This window comes from Prinia subflava, chromosome 31 (genome assembly GCF_021018805.1).
Source record: "Prinia subflava isolate CZ2003 ecotype Zambia chromosome 31, Cam_Psub_1.2, whole genome shotgun sequence".
NCBI classification, from domain to species: Eukaryota; Metazoa; Chordata; class Aves; order Passeriformes; family Cisticolidae; genus Prinia; species Prinia subflava.
In genome coordinates this window covers 1,746,559-1,771,376 of record NC_086277.1, presented here as the reverse complement: position 1 = coordinate 1,771,376, position 24,818 = coordinate 1,746,559, and the positions used below count along the sequence as shown (strand labels likewise).

The 24,818-nt window shown below is 61.1% G+C and overlaps 1 protein-coding gene across 1 annotated transcript; it reads right to left on the bottom strand.

Annotated features, from left to right (window-relative positions):
• Positions 1 to 675: 675 nt before the first annotated feature.
• Positions 676 to 21,430, bottom strand: CADM3 (cell adhesion molecule 3). Its single transcript, XM_063420462.1, is given in 12 exon segments — positions 676 to 800; positions 1,098 to 1,160; positions 1,525 to 1,650; positions 2,391 to 2,516; positions 4,872 to 5,041; positions 6,400 to 6,490; positions 7,548 to 7,718; positions 8,496 to 8,633; positions 9,335 to 9,487; positions 10,508 to 10,598; positions 10,600 to 10,649; positions 21,250 to 21,430. Coding segments are annotated over 12 exon segments (1,374 nt in total). The 5' UTR covers positions 21,326 to 21,430; the 3' UTR covers positions 676 to 681.
• Between the last annotated feature and the right edge of the window lie 3,388 nt (positions 21,431 to 24,818).

The following is a 24,818-nucleotide window of genomic DNA, read 5'->3' as shown; positions in this document are numbered from 1 at the left end:
CCGGTCTCTCCGGGGGTCCCACCCTGGACTTTCACCCCCTTTCACACACTGACTGCACGAGGACAGCTCTGCTCCCGCATGGACACTGCTCCACAAGAACCACCAAGGATAAAACCGGGCCAGGGTCTCGCTCTGCTCCCAGCTGGAGTCACCCCCGGCACTGGGGGGGGGACAATGGGGACACCCAGGGTCCCCAAGCCTTGCCCCGGGGGAGCCCGGGGTTGATTTTATCCTTGGACATCAAAGAAACCAAAACGGAGAGAAACAAAGGGAAGAGCTACATCGACCCCAGCCCAACACCCCAACCAAGGGCCCGAAGCAAAGAGCAGCCACAAAACCAAAGCAAAAGGTCCAAAGGAAGAAGGAAGAAGTCGCTCACTCACGGGTTGGTCTGTGGGTTCGGGGCGTGGGGATGGAGGTGCAAGCAAGCAAACGGGGCCGGGGCTCTCGCTGTCGGAGTGAACGATTTGTACAAGTTCAAGAAGCGCCCGCAGCGCCTCCAGGCCGGTGGCTCTCCCTGCTCTCTGTCCCGCCATCCCTCTGTCCGTCCGTCCGCCCGTGCCGGGCGCCAGAGAAAATCTGTTGGGTTTTGTGGGGTTTGTGGTCTGGTTGCCGTTGCCATCGGGGTTCTCTTGGCTCCATTTTTCTCTCTCTCTCTCTCTCACTCTCTCTCTGAGCCCTCTAGATGAAATATTCCTTCTTGTCGTCGCCGCCGGCCTGGCCGCCCTCGGCGTTGATGATGGCGGTGTCGGCGTCCGGAGCGTCGTCCGAGCCTTTGGCCTCGTGGGTCAGGTACGTTCCTGAGGGTGGGGGACAGGGCTGGGGGTCACAGGGGGCTCTGCCAGCGCCCCCTCCCCACAGACAGGGGGAGGTTGGGCTGCCTGGAGGCTCCGCTGGGCTTGGCTGCAATGGAAAAGTCACCGGGATGGGATGGGATGGGATGGGACTCACTGGGGGTGCTCCGGGTTTTTGTAGCTGTGTCCACTTGTGGAGTGACCACTGATAGCCAAGTCAGGCTCCTGCCCCCCCCTGCCACCCCTCCTGGAAAAGCAGGGGGTCCCAGCTGCCCCCGGAGCAGGGTGGGGGGCTCTACTCACACATCATTACAGGGGGTGGCCGATGGCGGGGTGTCACCGTGTCCCCAGGGCCTGGGCACAAACCTGCTGGGCAGGAAAAGGCAGGTGGAGGGAGAGGAGGAGGAGGGAGGCAGAGGGAGCAGCGGGAAGAGGTGAGGGGGAGATGGGGACAGGGACAATCCTGGGACAGCGGATGCGGAGCAGAGATGGAGAACGGGCAGGAGCTGCCTCCCCCTGGTGCTGCCCAGCTCGCAGCATTCACTGGGACATTCCTGACATCCCCACGCCGGGCAGGACCCCGGGCAGGACCCCCAGACCCAGGGGGGCTCTGCTGTTTCAGGACAGGCTGCAGGACCAGGAGCTGCCCCCTTCTCCCCCTCTGCTCCAGGTACAGAGCCCCGAGACCCCCGAGGGTCCCCTGGTGCCCCCTGCAGCCCCCAGGCCGTACCTTTGTGCCTGATCAGGTAATGTCCCAGCACGATGAGGAGGCTGAGCAGCAGGAAGACGATGACGGCCACCACGCCGCCGATCATGGCGTGGTACGTGCTGGAGGTGGAGGGCACCGGGCTGGCGTCTGCCCAGGAGGGAGAGAAAAAACAGAAGGAGCTGAGACCCTGCAGGGGAGCAGAGGCTGCTGCTCCCCCCCAGGGGCTCCATCCTGTGCCAGCAGCTCTGTCCTGCTGCGGGTCCTGGGAGAGAGAACGGGGATGGCAGCGGGGGAAGCAAAGGGGGAAAAATCCCATCCTTCACAAGGGGGTTTTGTCCCCAAAAAGGGAGGATGAGCAGGCTGGGGTGGGAGGTGACATGCAGGCTGGCAGAGGCACAGGCTGCACCCCCAGAGGTGGTGGCACCTCAAGGACAGCAGGACCCCAAAGCTGGTCCCAAGTCCTGTCCTGGATCCATGCTGGAATCCTGTGTCAGCCCCAGGGCACGGTGACAAATCCTCCTCCCCGTCAGCTCAGGGTGGGGACAGAGCCACACTTAGAAAGGACAGCGTGGGGGACACACAGGGGAGGCAGCAGGACAGAGGGACAACACGTGACACGGACACACGGGACAAGGGGAGCTGCTGCCACAACCCGCCGGGAAGAGCCCGGGGCTCCTCCTGGAAAATGCCCAAATCCACACACACCAAGGGATGGAGCCGGGCTGTCCCCAGGCCGGGGCTGTCCCCAGGCCAGGGCTGTCCCCAGGCCGGGGCTGTCCCCAGGCCGGGGCTGTCCCCAGGCCAGGGCTGGGTCCTCCTGTGCAGCTTCTCCGGCCGGGCTGGGGAGCAGCGGGTCCGCAAAGAGAGAGAAAAGGAGCTTACGGTACCTTGGATGAGAGCTGGAGTGAAGGATGGAGCGGAGGCCATGGAAGCATGAGAGATGGGCTGGGAAGGGCCTGGCCCTGGAGGGGCTGGAGTGGAGTGAACGTGTGGGGTGGGGAGCTGGGGAAGATCTGGGGAGGACAACAAAAACACAGGACATAAATCAACGCTGGGAAGGGCAGGTGAGGTGACAGAGCCCGGCTGGGGGACTCCATCTGTGACCCCACAGGTGCCACCAACCTTTGGGACACTGTGACCGTCTTCCCCCATCTCCTGTCCTGCCAGACCCCTGAGGGACCCTGGCACGGCAGGGAAGTGTCACCCACCACGAGGTGCCACCTGCACATCCTTGGGGACCACAGGGTGCCTTGGTGCTGGCAGGGGTGGCACCAAGGTGGGCAGGCTGGAGGGCTCAGCTGGGCACGGAGGTGGCTCCCAGGACAGGAGTGGCTTTGGGGACAAAAGGGAGAATTCCACAAAGGGAGCCAAGCCTGGATACGGAGCTCGTCTGCTGTGACACCAGGTGACACCAGGTGGGCAAGGGACAGCGTGAGGCACCAGGGGAGAGCTCCTGGATGGGTGCAGAGAGCTCTGGGGGCTCACAGGACACCACACAGGGGACAGGGGGACACGGACGGGGTGACACAGGAGTGACTGTGGCATTCCAGGCAGGCTGAGGGAGGGGACACAGGGGACAAAGTGCTTGAGGTGCCACTGCTGCCGTGAGCCGCCTCCACGCTGCAGGGGGAGGATGCTGAGAGCCCAAAAAGGAGGGGAAGGAGCTGGGAAAGGGCAGAGCCGGAGCACTGGAACTGGGAAGGTCCAAGGCTGGGAGAGAGGGATGGAGAGGGGCTGGGAGGAGAGCAGGGACAGCCCAAACGCAAGGAAAAATCACAGGGAAATGGGATCAGTGTGGGAATGGCAGGGAAAGGACTGGGAGCTGGGATGGCAGCCAGGGGTGAGCACTGGCAGCACCACACGGCACACGCAGAGCCCTGTCCCATGTGTGACACAGAGCACAGGGACATGGGGACACACACACAGCCCTGTTCCATGTGTGACACATGGCATGGGGACACAGAGAGCCCTATTCCATATGACACATGGCAGGACATGGGGACATGGGGACATGGGGACACAGAGAGCCCTGTCCCACGTGTGACACATGGCATGGGGACACACACACAGCCCTGTCCTATGTGTGACACAACAGGACATGGGGACACACACACAGCCCTGTTCCATGTGTGACACATGGCATGGGGACACAGAGAGCCCTGTCCCATGTGTGACACATGGCAGGACATGGGGACACACACACACACAGCTCTGTCCCATGTGTGACACAGCAGGCAGGACATGGGGACATGGGAACACACAGAGCCCTGTCCCACGTGTGACACAGCACAGGGACATGGGGACACACACACACAGCCCTGTTCCACATGTGACACATGGCATGGGGACATGGGGACACACAGAGCCCTGTCCCACGTGTGTGACATATGGCATGGGGACACAGAGAGCCCTGTCCCACGTGTGACACAGGGCACAGGGACATGGGGACACACACACAGCCCTGTCCTATGTGACACAGCAGGACATGGGGACATGGGGACACACACACAGCTCTGCCTCACGTGACACAGCACAGGGACATGGGGACACACACATAGCCCTGTCCCATGTGACACAGCAGGACATGGGGACACACACAGTCCTGCCTCACGTGACACAGAGCACAGGGACATGGGGACACACACACACAGAGCCCTGCCCCATGGGTGACACAACAGGACATGGCAGGACATGGGGACACACACTCAGCCCTGCCCTATGTGTGACACAGAGCACAGGGACATGGGGACACACAGAGCCCTGTCCCACGTGTGACACAGCAGGACATGGGGACACAGAGAGCCCTGTCCCATGTGTGACATGGCAGGATATGGGGATATGGGGACACGGGGATATGGGGACACACACAGAGCTCTGCCTCACGTGACACAGAGCACAGGGACATGGGGACACACACAGCCCTGCTCCATGTGTGACACAGAGCACAGGGACATGGGGACACACACACAGCCCTGCTCCACGTGTGACACAGGACATGGGGACACACAGAGCTCTGCCTCATGTGACACAGAGCACAGGGACATGGGGACACAGAGAGCCCTGTCCCATGTGTGACACATGGCATGGGGACATGGGGACACACACAGAGCCCTGTCCCACATGTGACACAGCAGGACATGGGGACATGGGGACACACAGAGCCCTGCTCCAGGTGTGACACAGGGACACGGGGACAAGCACAGCACAGCCAGGGCAGCCCAGGGGACAGCACCACGTGCAGAGCAGCAGGACCTGCCCTTCCCACCCAAGGACAGCGTCAGGGGTGACACGGTGACACTTTCAGGGCACGCAGGATGCGGTGACCCCAGGACACTCCGGCCACTCCGGCCACTCCTCCGGCCACTCACCGCTGACGTCCAGGTTGTACTTGGCCACCACGCTGCCCATGGAGCTGGTGGCCGTGCACACGTAGGTGCCACTGTCACTCTTGTTGAGGAAGGGGAAGATGAGGACGCTGTCGGAGCTGAGCTGCAGGGGCGCGTCGCTGCCCTCCTTCTCCCACAGGAACTCCTGCGGGCTGAGGAGAACAGGGCATCAGCAAGATGGGGCATGGAGAGGGAAATGTTTAATTTAGGGATGAGCCAGGATGGATCTGCTGCTCCAGGAGAGGACAGGGGGCTTTGGAATCCCCAGCCCTGCCTGGCAGGGACACCCCAAACCCACCCAGGCTGCCCTCCTTCTCCCAGAGGAACTCCTGCGGGCTGAGGAGAACAGGGCATCAGCACCCCGGGGCATGGAGAGGGAAATGTTTAATTTAGGGATGAGCCAGGATGGATTTGCTGCTCCGAGAGAGGACTGGGGGCTTTGTCCATGAGATTTCCTCGTTTGCTGAACGTTCATATTAAAGTAGAAGGTTTTGCACCTTCTCACGCTCGTTCATATAAGCAGGAGATTTTTGTAAATATTGCCATTGTTTTGAATTTTGAATTTTGTAAATATTGCCATTGTTTTGAATTCCTTCTCCAAGAGAAGGGGAGGTTGAATGACAGTTTGACCAATGTGGTTGAGAGGTGGGAATGGCCACTCTCCAACCCATGGTCACCTTGGGAGAAGTATAAAATAGGAAGTAATAAACAAAGCTGGGGATTTCTCCCCTGCTGCTCTGAGATACCCAAACTCCAGCTCCAGTGTGTCTTTCTGTGTCTCACAGTGACACATCAGCACCCCGGGGCATGGAGAGGGAAATGTTTAATTTAGGGATGAGCCAGGATGGATCTGCTGCTCTGGGAGAGGACTGGGGGCTTTGTCCACTGTTACCATGAGATTTCCTCGTTTGCTGAAATAGGGATTCCCAGTTTGTTTCATATTAAGTAGAAGGTTTTGCACCTTCTCACCCTCGTTCATGTAAACAGGAGATTTTTGTAAATATTGCCATTGTTTTGAATTTTGAATTTTGTAAATATTGCCATTATTATGAATTCCTTCTCCAAGAGAAGAAGGGGAGGTTGAATGACAGTTTGACCAATGTGCTTGAGAGGTGGGAATGCCACTCTCCAAAATCCACCAGCACCTTGCTAAAAGTATAAAATAGGAAGTAATAAACAAAGCAGGGGATTCTCCCTGCTGCTTCTGCTCTCCCAAATTCTTGGCTCAGTGCGGCTTTTCGAATGAGGCTCACAGTGACAGTCCACTCCTTGTGGAACCCCCGGCCCTGCCTGGCAGGGACACCCCAAACCCACCCAGCCCTGCCTGGGACACCCCAAACCCACCCAGCACCCCCTGGCAGGGACACCCCAAACCCACCCAGCCCTGCCTGGGACACCCCAAACCCCCCAGCCCTGCCCGGGACTCGCTGTGGGAGCCTGGCAGAGGGAGGAGAGGTTGGCCAGGGCCTGAGGAGGAGGAGGAGGAGGAGGGAGGTGAGGAAGGCCTTACATGGGGTTGCCCTGCCCGTCGCACTGCAGCTGCAGCTTCTCCCCCTCCCGGGGGTACTGCGGGTGGGGCTCGATCTTCGCCGTGGGCTTGTCTGGAAAAGGGGGAGAGGAACAGCGTGGTGAGAGCCTGGCACCCCAAATCCTGCCCTGGCACCCCAAATCCTGCCTCTGGTACTCCAAAACCTGCCCCTGGCATTCCAAAACCAGTCCCTGGCACCCCAAAGCCTGCCCTGGCACCCCAAAACCTGCACCTGGAACCTCAAAACCTGCCCCTGGCACCCCAAATCCTGCCTCTGGCATCTCAAAATCTGCCCCTGGCATTCCAAATCCTGCCCCTGGCATCCCAAAACCTGCACCTGGCACCCCAAAACCTGCCCCTGGCACCCCAAATCCTGCCTCTGGCATCTCAAAATCTGCCCCTGGCATTCCAAATCCTGCCCCTGGCACCCCAAAACCTGCTCCTGGAATCTCAAATCCTGCTCCTGGAATCTCAATCTCAAATCCTGCACCTGGCACCCTAAAATCTCTGCCCTAGCACCCCAAATCCTGCCCCTGGCACCCCAAAACCTGCACCTGGCATCCCAAAATCTGCCCCTGGCATTCCAAATCCTACACCTGGCACCCCAAATCCTGCCCCTGGCACCCCAAAATCTGCCCCTGGCATTCCAAATCCTACACCTGGCACCCCAAATCCTGCCCCTGGCACCCCAAAACCAGTCCCTGGCACCCCAAAACCTGCCCCTGGCACCCCAAAATCCACCTCTGGACCCCCAAAATCCCACCCCTGGAACCCCGAAATCCCACCTCCAAAACCCCAAATCCCACCCCCGGGCCAGTTCTGGGTGTGCAGGGCTGAGGGGTGACAGCACCCAGGGGTGGGGACAGCACTCAGGGGGTGCTGCCATGTCCCCCACCCCATCAGGGAACAGGCCAGGAAAAGGGAATGGGGACAGGATGGGGGAAGTGGGGCAGGGACGAGTCTCTGGGAGATGGGGACAAGCAGGACGCAGGGACAGCTTCCCACAGCTGAGGGTGTGTGTGCAGGAAAGTGTCACTGTGTGTGTGACAGGCTGCGTGTCCCTGTCACACCAGGCCACCCGTGTGGGGTCTGCTGAGCCTCCACCCTCTCCAAACGTCCCCCCCACGTACAGTGGACCTGCAGCTTCTGCGTGGTCGACCTCTCCGAGTTCTGCAGGGACTCGTGGTCCACCGTGCAGGTGACCTCCACCTCGTTGTCCTCCTTGGTGACACGGAACTCCACCCTGCTGGTCACCGTGAAGGTCTTGCCATTGGGGTCCTCCACCACGTCGGTGCCGGAGTCTGCGGGGACAGGGGACACTCAGGGACACTGGGAGGGACACAGCCCCTCACGGTGTTCTCAGGGTTGTTGATTCCCTGAGATTCTCCTCGGGGTTGCTGTTCCCAGAGTTAATCAGGTTTTCAGTCTTCTCTTTGCCCTGAGTGTTTCACACCAGAGGTAGAGACGACAACCTGAGTCCGCCAGTGCACATTTCCAAGGTTGTTTATTCTTCATTATCTCAGTTCTGTCTCAGCTCTGTGAGGTGTCCCCAGCAGAGCAGGACACGGGGGGGACTGGGCGGATCAGAGGGTCCCAGACCCTTTGTACCATTCCCCTGATCCAACCACTGTCCACAATGAACTTTTTATTTACAGAATCACACCAATGCCTACTACCTATGCTAACATGTCATTTCTACTCTAAACCAATCCTTGAGATCCAACTCAGCAGAAAATGGGGGACGAGAGCAAGAACAAGGAGCACAGGGGCCACTCCCCAATTCCTCCATCTTGCCTCTTCAACCCCATATACTGAGAATCCCAGATTCTACATTTACATTCTATGATAAACTAGCTACTACTTATTTTGAATTCTCTCAGCTTGTGATTCTTCACACACTGTGGGCATTCACTGCCATGGCAGGGATCAGAGGCAGTGCCCTCCTGGGCTCTGTGTGAGGCTGCCTGAGCCCCTTGGACAGACCCCAGACCCCCTGTCCGGTCTCCAAACCCTCCAGGGTGGCCAGAGGAATGTCCTGGACTCCGACACGGTGTCCCCTGTGGGACAGGGCCACCCACCCTTGATCTCCCTGTTGCCCTTCCTCCAGCGCAGCTGCGCCGCGGGTTTGCTGCCGGAGGAGCGGCAGATGAGCCGGGCGACCTTCTCCTCATCGATGGGCTGCTCGTGGCCGAAGATCTGCGGCTTCTGGGGGATCCCTGCAGGAGGAGGAGGAGGAGGAGGAGGAGGAGGAGGAGGAGGAGGAGGAAGAGGAGGAGGAAGAGGAGGAGGAAGAGGAGGAGGAAGAGGAGGAGGAAGAGGAGGAGGAAGAGGAGGAGGAAGAGGAGGAGGAGGAAGAGGAGGAGGAGGAAGAGGAGGAGGAAGAGGAAGGGGAAGAGGAAGGGGAAGAGGAAGGGGAAGAGGAAGGGGAAGAGGAAGGGGAAGAGGAAGGGGAAGAGGAAGGGGAAGAGGAAGGGGAAGAGGAAGGGGAAGAGGAAGGGGAAGAAGAGGAGGAAGAAGAGGAAGAGGATGAAGAGGGGGAAGAGGAAGAGGGGGAAGAGCAAGAGGGGGAAGAGCAAGAGGGGGAAGAGGAAGAGGGGGAAGAGGAAGAGGGGGAAGAGGAGGAAGAGGAGGAGGAGGAGGAAGAGGAGGAAGAGGAGGAAGCGGAGGAAGAGGAGGAGGAGGAGGAAGAGGAGGAGGAAGAGGAGGAGGAAGAGGAGGAGGAAGAGGAGGAGGAAGAGGAAGAAGAGGAAGAAGAGGAAGAAGAGGAGGAAGAAGAAGACACAAAAATCACAAATCTATGAGCTGAGCGTGCACTGCCACGGCAGAGCGTGACACACACACACAGCTCACACAGCGAGGCAATGCGGGAGCTGACGGTGACAGAGGGGACAGGGACGGGGACTGTCCCCTGTCCTACCCAGCACGGTGACCAGCGCCTTGGCCGTCCTCACGGGCATGGTGAAGATGGAGCAGGTGTACTCGCCCTCGTCGGCCAGCACCACGTCGCTGATGCTGATGGTCAGCTCGTTGGGGGTGGATCTCTCCAGCTGGATCCTGTTATCCCGCAGGGCTGAGGGACAAGGGACAACGGGCTCAGTGCCACCACCCCCTGCGCTGGCTCTGCCCGGGGTGGCAGCAGGAGAGGACGTCACCCTCTGGGGCAGCTCCCTGCTGTCCCCTCGGGGCTCCATCCCGGAGCTGCCTCGCTCCCAGCCCCGGGGTTTTACCTCATTTTTCCCCAAAGCACAGGATTTTACCTCGTTTTTCCCCAAAGCACAGGGTTTTACCTCGTTTTTCCCCAAAGCACAGGGTTTTACCTTGTTTTTCCCCAAAGTACAGGGTTTTACCTCGTTTTTCCCCCAAAGCACAGGGGTTGCTGGGCAGGGTTTTACCTCGTTTTTCCCCAAAGTTCAGGGTTTTACCTCGTTTTTCCCCAAAGTACAGGGTTTTACCTCGTTTTTCCCCAAAACACAGGGTTTTACCTTGTTTTTCCCCAAAATACAGGATCTGCTGGGCAGGGTTTTACTTTGTTTTTCCCCAAAGTACAGGGTTTTACCTCATTTTTCCCCGACAGGGTGTGCTGGGCAAGGTTTTACCTTGTTTTTCCCCAAAGTACAAGGTTTTACCTTGTTTTTCCCTGAAGTACAGGGGCTGCTGGGCAGGGTTTTACCTCGTTTTTCCCCAAAGTACAGGGTTTTACCTCGTTTTTCCCCAAAGGACAGGGTTTTACCTCGTTTTTCCCAAAGGACAGGGTTTTACCTCGTTTTTCCCAAAAGGACAGGGTTTTACCTCGTTTTTCCCAAAAGTACAGGGTTTTACCTCGTTTTTCCCAAAAGTACAGGGTTTTACCTCGTTTTTCCCAAAAGTACAGGGTTTTACCTCGTTTTTCCCCAAAGTACAGGGTTTTACCTCGTTTTTCCCCAAAGTACAGGGTTTTACCTCGTTTTTCCCCAAAGTACAGGGTTTTACCTCGTTTTTCCCCGAAGTACAGGATTTTACCTCGTTTTTCCCCGAAGTACAGGGTTTTACCTCGTTTTTCCCCAAAGTACAGGATTTTACCTTGTTTTTTCCCCAAAGTACAGGGTTTTACCTCGTTTTTCCCCAAAGTACAGCGTCTGCTGGGCAGGGTTGGACCACTGCAGCGAGGAATCGTCGGGATCCTCCACCTGGCACTTGAGCACCCACCGTGCCCCCGGCCACCACGGTCTCGTCTGATGTCGTGGGCTGGCTCTCTGTGTGTGGAGAGGGGGAATCAGGAGTGTCCTGGGTGTCACCTCCCCTCAGAGCACCCCCCGGGCAGCCAAGGGACAGCAGTGTCCCCAAAAGCCACCCGAGCACGGCTGTGTGTGTCCCTGTCACTCTGCAGGTTTTTCCTGTGGTCCCATTCCCCAGCAGGGAACCGGGCTGGGATGGGTCCTGCTGCCCCATGGGGACAGGGGACACTGCTGTCCCCACGGCAGCTCACAGGGACATGAGCACGGCCCCAGGGAGGATCCAGGGTGCAGCAGCAGAGCCTGGCACTGGCTGGAGACACCCGGGGAGGGATCGAGCCCTGCCCCACAGCCCTGGCAGTGCCTGGGGCTCCGTGCCAGGCACTGCTGGCACTGGGACGCTCCATTCGCCACCTCCATCCCGGCAGGACACCCCCAGCCCATGGAGTGTCACCTGCGGGGTGGCAGTGCCACTCCTGAGGGGCAGGACTCGCTCTGTGGCCCTCCCCAGGCTGTGCTTCCTCAGCTCCTCCTCCTCCTCCCCTTCCTCCGGGCTCCTGGAGCAGCCCAAGGGCAGGGAAGAGCAGCTCCAGGATCGGATAACCCCCGCTGGCCCAAGGACAGCTATTTTTGGGAAGCTGCCGTGCCAGAGGGACAAGGGGGACACGGCACAACCCCAGGCAGGGCAAACAGAGAGGGAGGAACACGGACAGCGCTGGAAGCACCTGAATTTCCTCATTTTCCACACAGAAAGTGAAGGGAAATTCATCCTTTTGCTCCCATCACGAACTCCCCAAAGGTGTCTCGGGAAGGAGGTTTGGGAGGAGGGCAGGACAAGGTTGCTGGCCTTAAACTCCAGAAAGGCTGGGCTGGAAGTGCCCGAGGAAGGAATTTTTAGGAAGGAAAAGCTGTGAGGGTGGGCAGGCCCTGGCACAGGTGCCCAGAGCAGCTGTGGCTGCTCCTGGATCCCTGGCAGTGCCCAAAGCCAGGATGGGCACGGCTTGGAGCAGCCTGGGACAGTGGAAGGTGTCCCTGCCATGGCAGGGGGTTGGACAGGATGAGATTTAGGTCCCTTCAACCCAAACCATTCTTGCTCCCTGCCCAGAATTTCCAGAGAAGCATCAAACTGGGATTAAAAACATTCCCAGCATAAAGACCCCTCATCCTCAGGAACCTCCCCATCAGCAGCGCTCTGTTTCACCCTTGCTGCCCAAATTTTTCCTGCTCTTTGCTCTTCCCTGACTCATCCCCTGCCCTCTGCAGGCCCTGGCACGGTGGGAGCTGAGCCTGGGACCCCACCAGTGCCAGGGGACACGTCCCTGCCACATCTCTGCCCTGGGAATCCATCCCCTGGCTTGTTTTAATTCGGTTAACGAGCCTTTGTCCTGCTACACCGCAATTAGGGGATTAGGCCTTTCCAAGCTGCTGCTGTCCAAACTGCAGCTGAGGACAGGGGTCCCACGCAATTAACACAATTACCAGCCCGCCCCGGGCCTGGCCTCATTAAGGAATTAGTGTGGGAAGAGGTTAAACACATCAAGGATGCCACCTCCGCCCTGGGGGACACCACGGGGACAACCCAGAGGGGAAAGACCCCTCCCCACATCCCGAGGTCCTGGGGGACACCACGGGGACACCCCAGAGGGGACATCCCCCTCCTCTCTCCCCCAGAACCCCACGCTCAGCCCCCAATCCCCCCTCTCCAAGGCCAGGCCGTGTCTGGCTGTCCTGGGTGGGGGGCACAGCCCCCGAGAGCCCCCCCAGCATGACCCAGATTCCCGGGGGGCTCCACGCCCACCAGAACAGATGGGAACAGGCAGGATTTAACCAAACCCTGCAGCTGGAACCTGCTGGGAGTGACAGAATAGGGACAGAGGCGGGGGAGGAGGGGACACAGCACCCCCAGAGCAGCAGGACCCACCCCGGGGGTCTTCCCCTCCTCCCACGGGGTCTCTCTGGGCACAAGCTGGTTCAGATGGAGGCTCACAAAGGCAACACAGAACCACAGAATTCCAGAATGCTTTGGGCTGGAAAAGGACATCAGTTCCAACCCCTTTCCACAGCCAGGGACACCTTCCAGTATCCCAGGCTGCTCCAAGCCCTGTCCAGCCTGGCCCTGGACATTTCCAGGGATGGAGCAGCCACAGCTGCTCTGGGCTGCTCTGTGCCAGGGCCTGCCCACCCTCACAGGGAGGAATTCCTTCCCAAATAAATCCAACACAGCCCAGGAAAGAGCCAGGGGGTCACAGGGCAGGGACTGTCCCCTGGGTGCCACCCCTCTGCTGTCCTGGCACAAGGAGCTGGGACAGGTGCTGGACACTCCGGGAGCATCCGCCCTGCCCGTGCCAGCCAGCGCTGCCAGCACGGGGCTGCTGCCACCTGACAGGGCTGGCACTGTCCCCTCGCCTCCCTCCGTGACACTGCCACTGCCAAAGCGTGGCCTGGGGGCTGCAGGGACCCCTCGAGCCCCTGCTGTCACCCCAAAATAGAGGGATAAGTTATTTTCAGGTCACGGCCACCCCTCCCTGGAACCATCCCGAGGGGGGGCACAGCAGGGCTCAGACCCAGCCCCGCATCCAGGGACAGGCAGAGCAGCCTCAGCTCCCCAAAAATCACCCCAGAACAGCTCTGCCAAGCCCCAGAGCTGCTGCCCGTGTTGGTTTGTGCTCCCCGTTGGTGCAGCGGAGCCGGGGAAGCGCCGCGCTCCAGAAAAATCAATATTTCATTAATTAGAGCCGTGCACATTTGCAGAGGGACCGCATTCATATTTATGAGGGGGAAAATGATGTGGGAAAATGATGTAAAAAAATGATGTCGACATCTCTGCTGCTCCTGGAGCCCAGAATGAGCATCCCCATCCAGCAATGACCGTCCCCAAAGCTCTGCAGCTCCGGGCCTCCAGCCCCAGGATGCTTCCACAAGGAAAAAATTGATCCTGTGCATGCCAGGAATTCTGCAACATGGCCACGGCGCTGCCTGCCTGGAGCTGCTTCACCTGGAGCAACCTCAGGGAAGGAGGGAGAGAGGCCTGGGAAGAGCCCAGCAGCCGTGGGGGTGAGACTGGAGCTGCAGGATCCTCTCCAAGGAATGTCCACCCCGTCTCAGCTTTTTTCCAGGCTGTGAAAGCATCTCTGTGGCAGAAATAACCCCAGGGAAAACCACCCACTGCTCCAAGCCCTCCAACGCCTCTGGTTTACAGTCACGTCCTAAAAACATTTCTCATTTCCCTCCTTCTTTCCCAAAAAAAATTTTTCTTATTTCTCTCCTTCTTTCCCAAAAAAACCATTTCTCATTTTCCTCCTTCTTTCCCAAAAAATTTCTCGTTTCCCTCCTTCTTTCCCAAAAAAATATTTCTTATTTCACTCCTTCTTTCCCCCCCAAAAAAACCCCACTTTTCATTTCCCTCCTTCTTTCTTCTGGGCTCAGCATCACAAAGATCCAATTCATCCCCGTGGGCACAGATGTTTTCCAAGGCGCCTTATTCTCCTCTCCGAGGACTTTGTGTTCCAGAAATTCCCCCCACAGCTCCGTCCCCAGCCCCGGGCATCTTTCCTGGGGGGATCCGTGTGGGAAGCAGGGCGGGAATTTTGAAGCTAGGGATGAGGAAGGCTCAGACATCTGCTGTGCACATCCCTCGCAGGCTGATTTTTAGCAGGGTGTGAATCCACAGTCTGGAATCCCCAAATCCCAGGCAGCTGAGTGGCTCCAGATTTCCCAGGAGAGGGAAACCTGCTCCTGTTTGGGTGCATCTGCTCGGATCCGGCGTCACCGGTGCTGTGACAGTGACAGGACATGTCCCATCCCTCTGGGAGCTGCCAGGTGCCTCCTGCAGCTCCAGGGCCGGCTCCTTCCTCAATCCAGTGGCATCCAGATGTCCCTTGTGACTGCAGGGTCCATCCAGACTGTCCCCAAGAGGCAGATCCGGGCAGGGAGCAGATGGAGGCCAGGCTGGAGCAGGCTTGGAGCAAAAGGTAAAGGTGGGAGGGATCCAGGTTGATCCAGGACAGTGGGGACATCTCTGTGTGGTGTCACCTGGCTGTGCTCTGGATGCAGGAGCTGCAGAATCCAGGGTGTTCCTGTTTTCCTCACGGGGATAAATCCATCCAGTAACTCCACGGGTGTCCAAAGTTCCCTCTGGCAGCTCCCACTCCCTCCCACGGGGTGAAGGGTTTGATTCCAGGGTGACAGGGACTGTCACAGGAATGCAAATGTTCCCTCAGGGTGGGAACCACAGCCCTGAGTGTGCTCCCAGCTGGGCTCTGCCGCTGCTCCAGGGCTCCCTGGCTGTGTGGATCCCGCTGTCCAAGCTCCCAGCAGGACAGGATTTCACTCCTTGGGAGGGAAGTGTTGACTCCAGGCGCTTCACACCTTCCCACACCAAACCCCGAACACCAAATTCCAGAGGATTTCTGTGTAAATGAGCATTCCTGGAAGGGGCACAGCGAGGGGATGCAGCTTCTCAGCATCACCTCCTGCTCTGAAGGCTGGGGATGGTCCCCAGCAGCCCCCAGGTGCAGGGTCCTGCTCCGAGGGGCTCTGACGTGACCCCACCTCTGAACCTGCATCTGTGACCAGGGGGACACTGTCACCTCCTGCCACACCTGCCCAGGGGACAGCCCAGAGCTGCTGGTGACACCTGCCCAGGGTTCAGCAGCTGAGACACAGCCAGGAATTAACATCAATCAGCAGCTCCAGAGGCGGATTCCAAGGGCTCTGGGAGCACGGGATGCTCCTGTGCTCCTCCTCCTCCAGCCCTGGCCGGGAGCTCTCTGAGCTGACACTCCCAGAGTGACTCCGGCTCCATCCTCACCGTGCAGGGCTGGGAAGGAGCTTCTCTCCTCCTCTTCCTCCTCCCTGAACCCCAAAGCCTGGGAGCCCACACAGGTCCTGCTGGGATAGGATCAGGGAGCTGGGGAAGCCCCTGTTTCCACATTCACACTCAGGAAAAGGCAGCAGCACCCTCAGCAAACCCCAGAACGTCAGGATCACCTCCTGGTGGGTCTCCAGCCACCCCACCAAGCTCAGAGCTGCAGGAGAAGAGCCCAGACCCAACTGGTCACACCCTGAGTGCTGGGAGGGGGCAGAGCAGAGGGAAAACCCCCCAGATCTGGGCCACCACAAACCCCCCAAGCACCCTGACAGCCTTTCCCAGTGTCACAGCTCCCTGGAGGCCCCAAAAAGGAGAGAATTCCCGCAAGAGCCTGGGGCACAGGGCAGGGTGACCCCGGTGCCAGCACCCTCCCCCAGTGTGACAGCCAACAGCTGAGAACTCCTCTTTTTTTGAGTGGGTTTTTTAGCTCCTACCCTAAGGCCAATCTCCAACATGCCTGTTGCCAAGGGAACGAGCTCCGTGCTTTGACAGTTCTGTTTTAAGGATCTCCCTGCCCAGCGAGGTGTCTCAGCCCAGCTGGATGCCCTGGCACGGGGTTTGGTGGCTCTGCAGCCAACCCGGCACCGGTGGCACAGCCACGTCCTGGGGAATTGTCACTCCCCACTGCCCGAGGATTAAACACACCAGGTTGTGTAAGAGGATATTTATAACAGAACCGAGGGGTGGGGAAGCCCTGGCAGCTTCTGCTCCTCTCCTGGGGGACAGCACAACCAACGCCTCCTCCTGACCTCTCAAACAGAATCAGGGAATAACTGGAGCGGGAAGGAACCCACAAAGATCCTGGAATCCAACTCCAACAATCCCGGCCTGGGAATGTTGTCCAAAGGCTCCTGGAGCTCCGGCAGCCTTGGGAATGTGACAATTCCCTGAGGGAAGCAGCTTCTCCTGACATCCAGCCTAAACCTTGATGGCACAGCTCCAGCCATTCCAGCAGGTCCTGGTGCAGACACTCCCCACATTCCAATGGATGCCCAGGAATATGCTCCACACAGCAGCTGTGGCCCAGCAGGTCACCTCTGCTGCTGCTGCAGAGTGTTCTGTCCCTTCTGGAGTCCCCAGAAGCACAGGGAGACAAAAAAAACCACCCAAAAAAAACCAGAACTCAAAGTTGATAAGACTTAGAGAGGTAAAATGGAGCTCCAGGAGTGCCATGAGGGTGCAGGTGTTCAGAAAAGCTCAAAGCACCTCAGGAGCATTCCTGGATCCATCTCCCCATGGCTTCAGCCCAGGAGCAGCAGAGCAGGACCCTGATGGCAGCAGGAGGGAGAACGAGGAGCTGCAGCCCTGGACACCAGCGCAGACAAACCCAAAACAATCCCAGCTCTGGAAACAGCTCCCCAGGGTGTGTGGGGGTCCCAGCAAGTTCTGCCTTCTGAGCAGCACTGCTGCTCTCCCTGCCAGTGGCCACTCAGACCAGCAGTGTCAGGACTCATCTCCTGGAAATCACAGCAAAAGCAGCAGTCTGGAAAAGCTGAGCTTGCCAGCAAACGTTGTTTGAGGTGTTGTAGGTGAGGAAAAGCATCTGCAGCTGAAGCACCGCCTGGAGCATCACCCGAGGACGGGGCAGCTCCGGGGATGCTGCAGGGACGGGGGGAGCTCTCAGCCCTGCTGCTCCCCAGCCAAACCCCTGGGAAATGCTGCCTGCACCAGCCCTGCCACCCTCCAGCCACCGCAGAGCCTCCGTGGGAGCCGCAGCATCCAACGCTGCCCGCGGTGCCCGCGCCCTCGGCCGCATCCCGGCGCAGCTGGAGCGTGACGCTGGGCAGGTGACTGGAATGGTTAAACACGTTCCTGCCCAGCCCTCCTCACCGCCGTGGCTTCCCCGCCTCCCTGCGCTGTCACCGGCGGATTTTGGGCTGTCTGGGTTGGTGCTGTTGGCACCGGGGCTGCCCAAACACAGCACGGAGCATTCCCGCCTCCAGTGCTGCATCCTCCCCGCAGAGGAAGAGGAAGAGGAGCTCTCCGGGAGGCAGGTGGAGATCTCAGCCCCTCGCAGGTGGGTGGAGGAGCTGGGGCACCAGAGAGGTCACTGCCACCCCACCATCACCACCCGATGAAGGCTCTGCTGCTCTCAGCTGGCGGTGCCCGGCCAAGAGCAGAGGGGCCTGAACTGGACCAGATGGTTCAAGCTGAGCTGACCCAGTAACTGTGAGGAGGAGGAGGAGCAGACCCATCTGACTGTGGGGGTGTTCCAGCGCTGGCAGCACCTTCCAGGGCCCACGGAGCCACTGAAGAGCCAAAGCAACAAGGACTCCACTCAATCTGTGCAGAACCAGCACCGGGGCTGGGAAAGCAGCCTGGAGAGCAGCTCAGGTGGAGACCAGGCTGGGCAGGGGATGCCAGGCCAGGCACTGCCACAGCTGTGCCCAGGAGAACAAACCCAGCACCACAAGAAGAGCCCAAGCAGCTCCCAGCTGGCATTACCACCAAAACCACCTCAGAACATCCTGCCCCACTCCCTCCCTCCCACTGCTCCTCTCCTGCAGGGACCTGCAGGGCACGAGACACCCTGGATTGGTGTAAAACGAGGTTAGGGACCAACGCAGGGAAAACAAACAGGAACAGCTCTGCTGCAGCTCCCTCCATCTGGCTGTGCGGCCGCCGTGCCAGCGCCGGGGTGACTCCCCAGATGCAGCCGCCCCCGGTTCCCCCGGCGATTCCAACACCCCTGGAGAGGCGAGAACGGCAGGCAGAGGGAGAAGAGGCAGCGTCTTGCAGTCAGGAGACCTCCTGGGCAGGGAATCCTGGGCAAGCAGGGCGCTCTTCCCTCCAGAGGAGGTAGCCACACCTCGGGATGCTCAGCTCCTGCTCCGGCAGCATCGCCCCACTCCGTTGGGATTTCTCCTCCTGCCTGCAGGCCAGGCCATCACAGCAAACAGCACGGGCCATGCCAAACCTGGCACTGCCAGGATAGAGGCAGAATTCCTGTCCCCCAGCAGCAGTGCCAGCACATCCCTCACCGTCTGGGCACGCAGCGGGCACCTCCGCAGAGCCTGATCCCAGGCTTTGTCCTAAAATCCAGCCTTGCCTGTTGAGCCTAACGCGTTGTGCCAGACAGCTGAGTGGTGGATTCCGTGCTCTCCGTGCACAGGGATGCTCTGCTCCCTCCCCTCTCCGCCGGCTGAGTGCTGATCCCGGCCCTGGAACAGCTCGTTTCCCCCAGGCAGCTGATCCAAGTCATCCGAAATCAGGCCAAGCAGGTAGTGAGTGATGCAGAGAGGTCGCCCTCCCTCCCTTTCATGCCTCACCAGGGCTGTCAGTGCCCGCTCGGCTCTGGAGCCAAGGGCTGGCGCTGGCACAGGCACTGGGAGCATATGGCCAGCCCTAATGGCACCGGGAACGGGGCTCTCTCGCACATTCCTCAGGGAAAAGCACCAAGGAAAGCAGCAATCAAAGGCTTCTGTTGCTCCAGACAACCCCACCGTGCCCCTGGGCTCTCCCTGCTCCAGCCTCCCACATTCCAGTGCTGCTGTCCCTCCAGGAGCTGCAGATGTCACCTGCTCGGAGGCTGGGGATGGCAAAATCCCTGCGGGAGCGCAGCGTCTCCAGACCCTGCCCCACACAGGCAGGGCAGGCTGCTCCCAGGACAGCAGCTGGAAGCTCAGGGCATCTCCCCAGGACAGAGGGAGCTCCTCTGGGTGTCCTGGCCAAGCAGCAGCTCCAGAGAGACAAAGCCACCCTGCAGGACAGGGACAGTGCTCTGAGCCCGCCTCACTGCAAAGCCTTCATCTCACCAGGCTGAGGAACACCTCCCGATGTCCTCCAGTGGCCCAGGGGAAAAAAAACAGCCCCAAGCCATCTGTTTTTGGCCCGTGGTGGCCTCCCAGGGCATTGTCCAAACAAAAGGGTTACACAACTCCCGAGTGGAATAACCCTGTGGAGAGAGAATGATCCCCACACAAGGACAACCACGCACCAGCCCAAACAGCCGAATGTGCCGACAGCAGCACAACGCCAGCCAAGAGCACACACAGGGCCCTCTTGTGCAGGACCAGGGCCCCCAGAGCCTGGGTGGCTCCCAGACCCTGCCACGGTTCTGGTGGAGTCGTCCACAGCGCTGGAGGAATGTTCTCCAAGGAGGAGAATCCACGCTGCCCCAGAACGGGAGCCACAGAGGGGATGTCCCCTGAGCTCCTCTGGGATGGCTCAGGGGCTCCAGGATGAGGCACCAACCATGAAAACACAACAACAACTTCTTTCCAAGCATCTCACAGCCATCCATCTCCTCTGCTCCTAAAGGATTTTTTCAGGGGTCTGTTTGTCCAGCTGTACTGGAGCCTGGCACTGGTGGCCAGGGCTGGGCCACAGCAGAGACCAGCCCAGGAGGAAATCTTGCAGTGTCATCATCCGGGCTGTGTCCTGTCCCAGGACAGCTCCAGGTCACGGCCACCTCCCCTCCCAGGAGGGCTCCCCGGGGTGCTCGGCCACCCCCAGCCCCACAGGCTGAGCATCCCCACACCGGGGATGCCAGGATGCCCCCATGCCGTGGGGCGAGCATCACCCACACCCAAGTGACTCTTTCAGGTGCCCGTGGGAGGACGGTGGCCAAAACCAGAACAAATCCCGGGATTCGTGAATGGGAACACAGCCACCAGCCCCCAGAGCCTGTGACAGCAACAGAGATGGGTGCGGGGGAGCCGCGGGGGCTGCGGGCTCAGCCCGTGTCCCCACCGTGCCACGCTGCCACCCGCACAGCCCTCGGGACCCCCGATCCTGTTCCAGAGCCCCCTCCCTGCTCCCGATGGGCAGCGGGGATGTGGATGGAGACCAGAGCCACCGACAGCCTCCCCCAGCTCCTCCAGACCACAACACAGCGGGTCCAGCCCAGCCGCTGGCCAGCTGCTGCACCTCCCCACCCAAACACAGGCAGCAGCATCAATTCTGTCACGACAGACGACTCCCGACACGGCAAACGGAGCCGCCAGCAGCCAGACAGGGACGGCGGGTCCGAGCCACCGCAGGGACCCGCAGCCCCACGGCGACGGGGGACACGGCGCTGCCACCGGGGAGCCCCGCCAGAAATCACACCCGCTCCGCGCCTGTCGCGACAGTCGCCGGCGGTGAACCCCCTTTGTCTGGCGAGCCGGGGCTCCGCCGCGCCCGGCGGCTGCTGGATGCCCCGCACATCCCGGCAGCATCCCGGCGGGACGGGAGCAGCCGCCGCCGCCGAGCCCATCCCGGGGAGGCGGCTCCCACCGGAGGGACCGGGGACCCGCCCCAGCCACGGCGGGGATGTCACCGCCGCTCCCCGGGGGCTCCACCCGCCCCTCCGCGAGTCACCGCCGAGCCCCGGCACCCCCCGGCGGGGCGGCTCCGCCGCACCGGGGACTCTCCATCCGCCCCCCCTTCTCCGCGGGCAGCGCCGGGAGGGGCCGAGCGCCGCCGCCGCCCGCCGGGGCCTGTCTGGAACCTTCCGCCGCCCCGGCTGCGGCCCCGCCCCGGGCGGTCCGCGGCCGTGGGGGGACACGACGGGCAGCACCGGCGCCGCCGTGACCTTGAGCCCCGCCGGCCGCCCGGGGCCGCGGGAGCCGCACCCGCAGGCGGCGGCGGGGCGGGCCCCGAGGGCCGGGCGGGGCGGGGCGGCGGCACCTGCCTGACCCACATAACGGCCCCGCGCGCTCCGCCGCCCCCCGCACCTGTCGCTCGGTTCCCCGCATCCCCGGCCATGGCGGCGGCGGCGGCGGCGGCGACGGGGAGGGAGGCTCTCCCGCTCGCGGCGCCGCCACTCACCGTCGCGGGAGAGGTTTCCCCGGGCGCTGCCGAAGCAGGCGATGAGCAGGAGGATGCCGACGGCGGGGGGCTGCATGGTGGCGGCGGCGGGAGCCCGCGGGGCCGGCGCGACCGAGCCGCAGCGCGGGCGGCGGGCGCTGCTCCCTCCGCTCTGGAGCCGGCGGTGCGGCAGCGGCGGGGATTAAATAGAGCGCGAGGAAGAGACCATTCGTGCCGGGGGGGGACGGGGGGGCCGCGCCGATGCCGCCCCCCTCGGCCCCCGTGTAAACACGCCCGCTCCGGCCGCCGGCCCCCCCCGCGCCCTGAGGCGCGGTGGTGCGCGCCGCATGCGCGGCTCCCCGCGGGAGGCAGGTGCGCGCGGGGCGGCGGCGGCGGCGGCGGCGGCGGGCCCGGGCCCGGGCCCGGGGTCCCCTCCGTCCCCTCCGTCCCCTCGATCCCCTCAGTCCCCTCCGTCCCCTCAGTCCCCTGTGTCCCCTCAGTCCCCTCAGTCCCTTCCGCCTCCGCGGTCCCCTCAGTCCCATCGGTCCCCTCCGTCCCCTCGGTCCCCGTGGCCCCCATCCCGCCCCGGCGCTGATCGAGCCCGCTCCGAGCGGAGCGGCGATGCCTCAGGGTGTCGTCCCCACACCGGATCCCCGGCTGGGCGATCCCGCCATGGACAGGGGCTCTCGGCCGGTCTGGGACCGGTCCTGCTCCCGGCCCCACCGCGAGGTACCGGCCGGCCCCGCGGGACGCCGGCAAGGCGGGTCGGCTCTCTCGAGGTGTCCCCGGGATGGGCCGAGTCACTCCCAGGCAGTGCCCGGCTGGTTGGATGGAGCAGGGTAGACTTGGCAGGGTGAGAGGGGCCGGAGCAGCGATGCTGGGGTGTCACCCGTGCTGGGGGCCACCCATACTGGGGTGCCACCCGTGTTGGGCTGTCACCCGTGCTGGGGTGTCACCCATGTTGGTGTGCCACCCTTGCTGGGATGTCACCTTTGCTGTGCTGTCACGTCATCCTTGCTGGGATGTCACCCTTGCTGGGATGTCACCCGTGCTAGGATGTCACCTGTGCTAGGCTGTCACCTGTGCTGGGGTGTCACTCTTTCTGGGATGTCACCCTTGCTGGGATGTCACCCTTGCTGGGATGTCACCCGTGCTAGGATGTCACCTGTGCCGGGATGTCACCTGTGCTAACCAGTATGGCCCAGCCCGTCCCTGTCTCTGCAGCTTGTACCGCCCAGCCCCCGACTGCTCCTTGCACATTCGTGCTGGAGCCCGCTCTGTTCCAGTCCCCAAAAGTTAATGTCCAGCCCTGGCTGTCCCCTGGCATCTCCCAGGCAACTCCTTTATCCACCCTCACCCAGCCATGCTCTCATCCATCAGATGATCCCCCCGAGCTCTGCCTCATGCCAGCTTGGGCATTTCCATCCCTGGAGGATATCAGGGCTCTGTGAAAACATTCCCAGCTCGTTTCCCTGGGAGAATTAACCCCTTTTTCCGGGCTGTTCATGCACAGCCGTTCCCCAGGCTGGCAGCAGCCCCTCACGTGCGTTTCCGCGGAGCTGCTCCGAGGTTTGCACCGGGGATGGCTCCTTAGTCACGGTCCCCGTGGGAAGCGCCCGTGGGAGGAACAGCTCGCTGCTGCTCACAGCCCATCCCCGCCGCCTCCAGCTCCATCCCCTGCGTCTGGACGTGGCCCTGGAGGGGACAGCGCCGAATCTGGGGACAGGATGGGGCCGGGTGAGGCCTCTTTGCTCCTTGTCCCGTTGGAGAAGGGCTCTGGGGTGTGAGAGCAGCAGGAGGAATCCGAGCTTTGCTCCTGCAGGCACCAGCAGGGCAGGGAAGCTGCAGAGGGTCCCGTGGGGGTGTGAGCGGCTCCTGACACCGCAGGCAGCACTGGGGAAAGGGGAATTTCCATGGAAAAGAGGAAACTGGATGCACTGGGTTTTTTTTGTGATCCCCCAGCCGCCCTGGGATACCCGTGCTCCTGGAGGGTCTCGTTCCTGCAGGCTGTGCCTGAGCTCTGAGCCCCCTCCCGGGGCTCCCCCACCCTGTCCCCTCTCTCTGCCGCACCCCGGGGTGCTCCAGGCACGGCTTTTAACCCTTTCCCTGCCTCCCTGTCTCCTGCCGGAGCCCGCGGGCGGCTGTCCCCGACCCCCGTGGGTGCAGCACCCACTCCCCATCACTCGGGCAGGGCAGCGGAGGCGGAGGGAGGGGAGGAAGACGAGGAAGAGGAGGGAGAGGAGGTGTTCAGCGTGCAGCAGGTGCCGAGGCGACGCTCGCCACAACAAATCGCTGTGATTCAGCCCCGGAGCATCTGGCGGAGAGCGGTAACGAGCCGGGGGAGCCGGTGTCACGCAGCCGCTCTGCCGAGGCGTCCCGGAGCCCTCGGGAACGGGAGCTGCCCTGCCCGGGGAGGATGGAGCCCCTCGGTTCGCATCTCCCGAGCCCCCGCTGGCCTCGGTGTTCTCTCTCGGTGTGACAGCACTAGAGTCACAGCCGTGTCACCTCCTTGCTCTCTGCGAGCTCCCTGTCCCGGCGCTGTCCCGGCGCTGTCCCAGACCCTCCCACGCATCCCTCGGCCAGGTGGGAAGGGCTGTGCCGGGTGTGGGGATACACCTGGCTGTGTTTTCGTGGAGGAACAGCACCCCTGGGTGCAGAAGCCACCAGGTCTCGGTGGCCTCCTGCTGGCATCGGTGTGACACCATCCCAGCCCTGTCCTGGCTGTAGCTGGCATTAATGCCTCAGGGGAAGGATTAACCGCCCTGAGGTTCATTTTCCCCCCAGGCCCTGCTGGAATGTGGAGCTAAAACACCTCCCCAAATCCCTGGGCAGTGTCAGGTGTGATCTTCCCCTTCTGCTCCCCTGGAATTCAAAAATCGTGTCTGTCTGACCATTCTTTCATCACAGCTCTGGAGAATCTCCTCTCTAATTATCTGAATTTAATTACCTGTTGTCTTTCCATCTCTTGACTTTATAGATCAGGCCAGAAGCTCCTGCCTTCCCTTTGCAGTCCCTCCAGTGGCTGCTGTCTCTGGGATTGAGGCTGGGAGATGGAATGAATCCCTCCAAGTCATCAAACAGGCTCCATAACACATTTCCCTTTAAACAACCGTGTTTGCTGCCACCCCAGGCACGGATGGCATCTCCCTGGAGGCTCTGCAAAAGCACAGAAATCTCCAGGGAAGCTGTGGGAGCCGGAAGGAACAGAGGCTTCCAGCATCCCTGCGAGATCCTCAGTGCCCAGAATCGCTTCCTTTAACCTCTGGCTCTCCGAGGGCCTCGTGTGCTCCTCTCCGACACGCTCAGCCCTGTTTGTTTTTATACCTTGCCTGATTCTGCTCTTCAAAAAGCCCTTCATTAGCCCCACGCTGGGCTGGAGTGTTCGCTCCTGTCTGGTGTCACTCCTCAGTCCTGGATTCTGCGCTGAGCTGAGCACAGGCTGCTCCAGCTCCTGGAATTCCCAGATTCTGCTCCAAACCGAGCCAGGAGCGGCCTCCCTGCTCCTCTCCCTGCTCCTCTCCCTGCTCCCCTCCCTGCTCCTCTCCCTGCTCCTCTCCCTGCTCCCCTCCCTGCTCCCAGGAGTGTGTGGG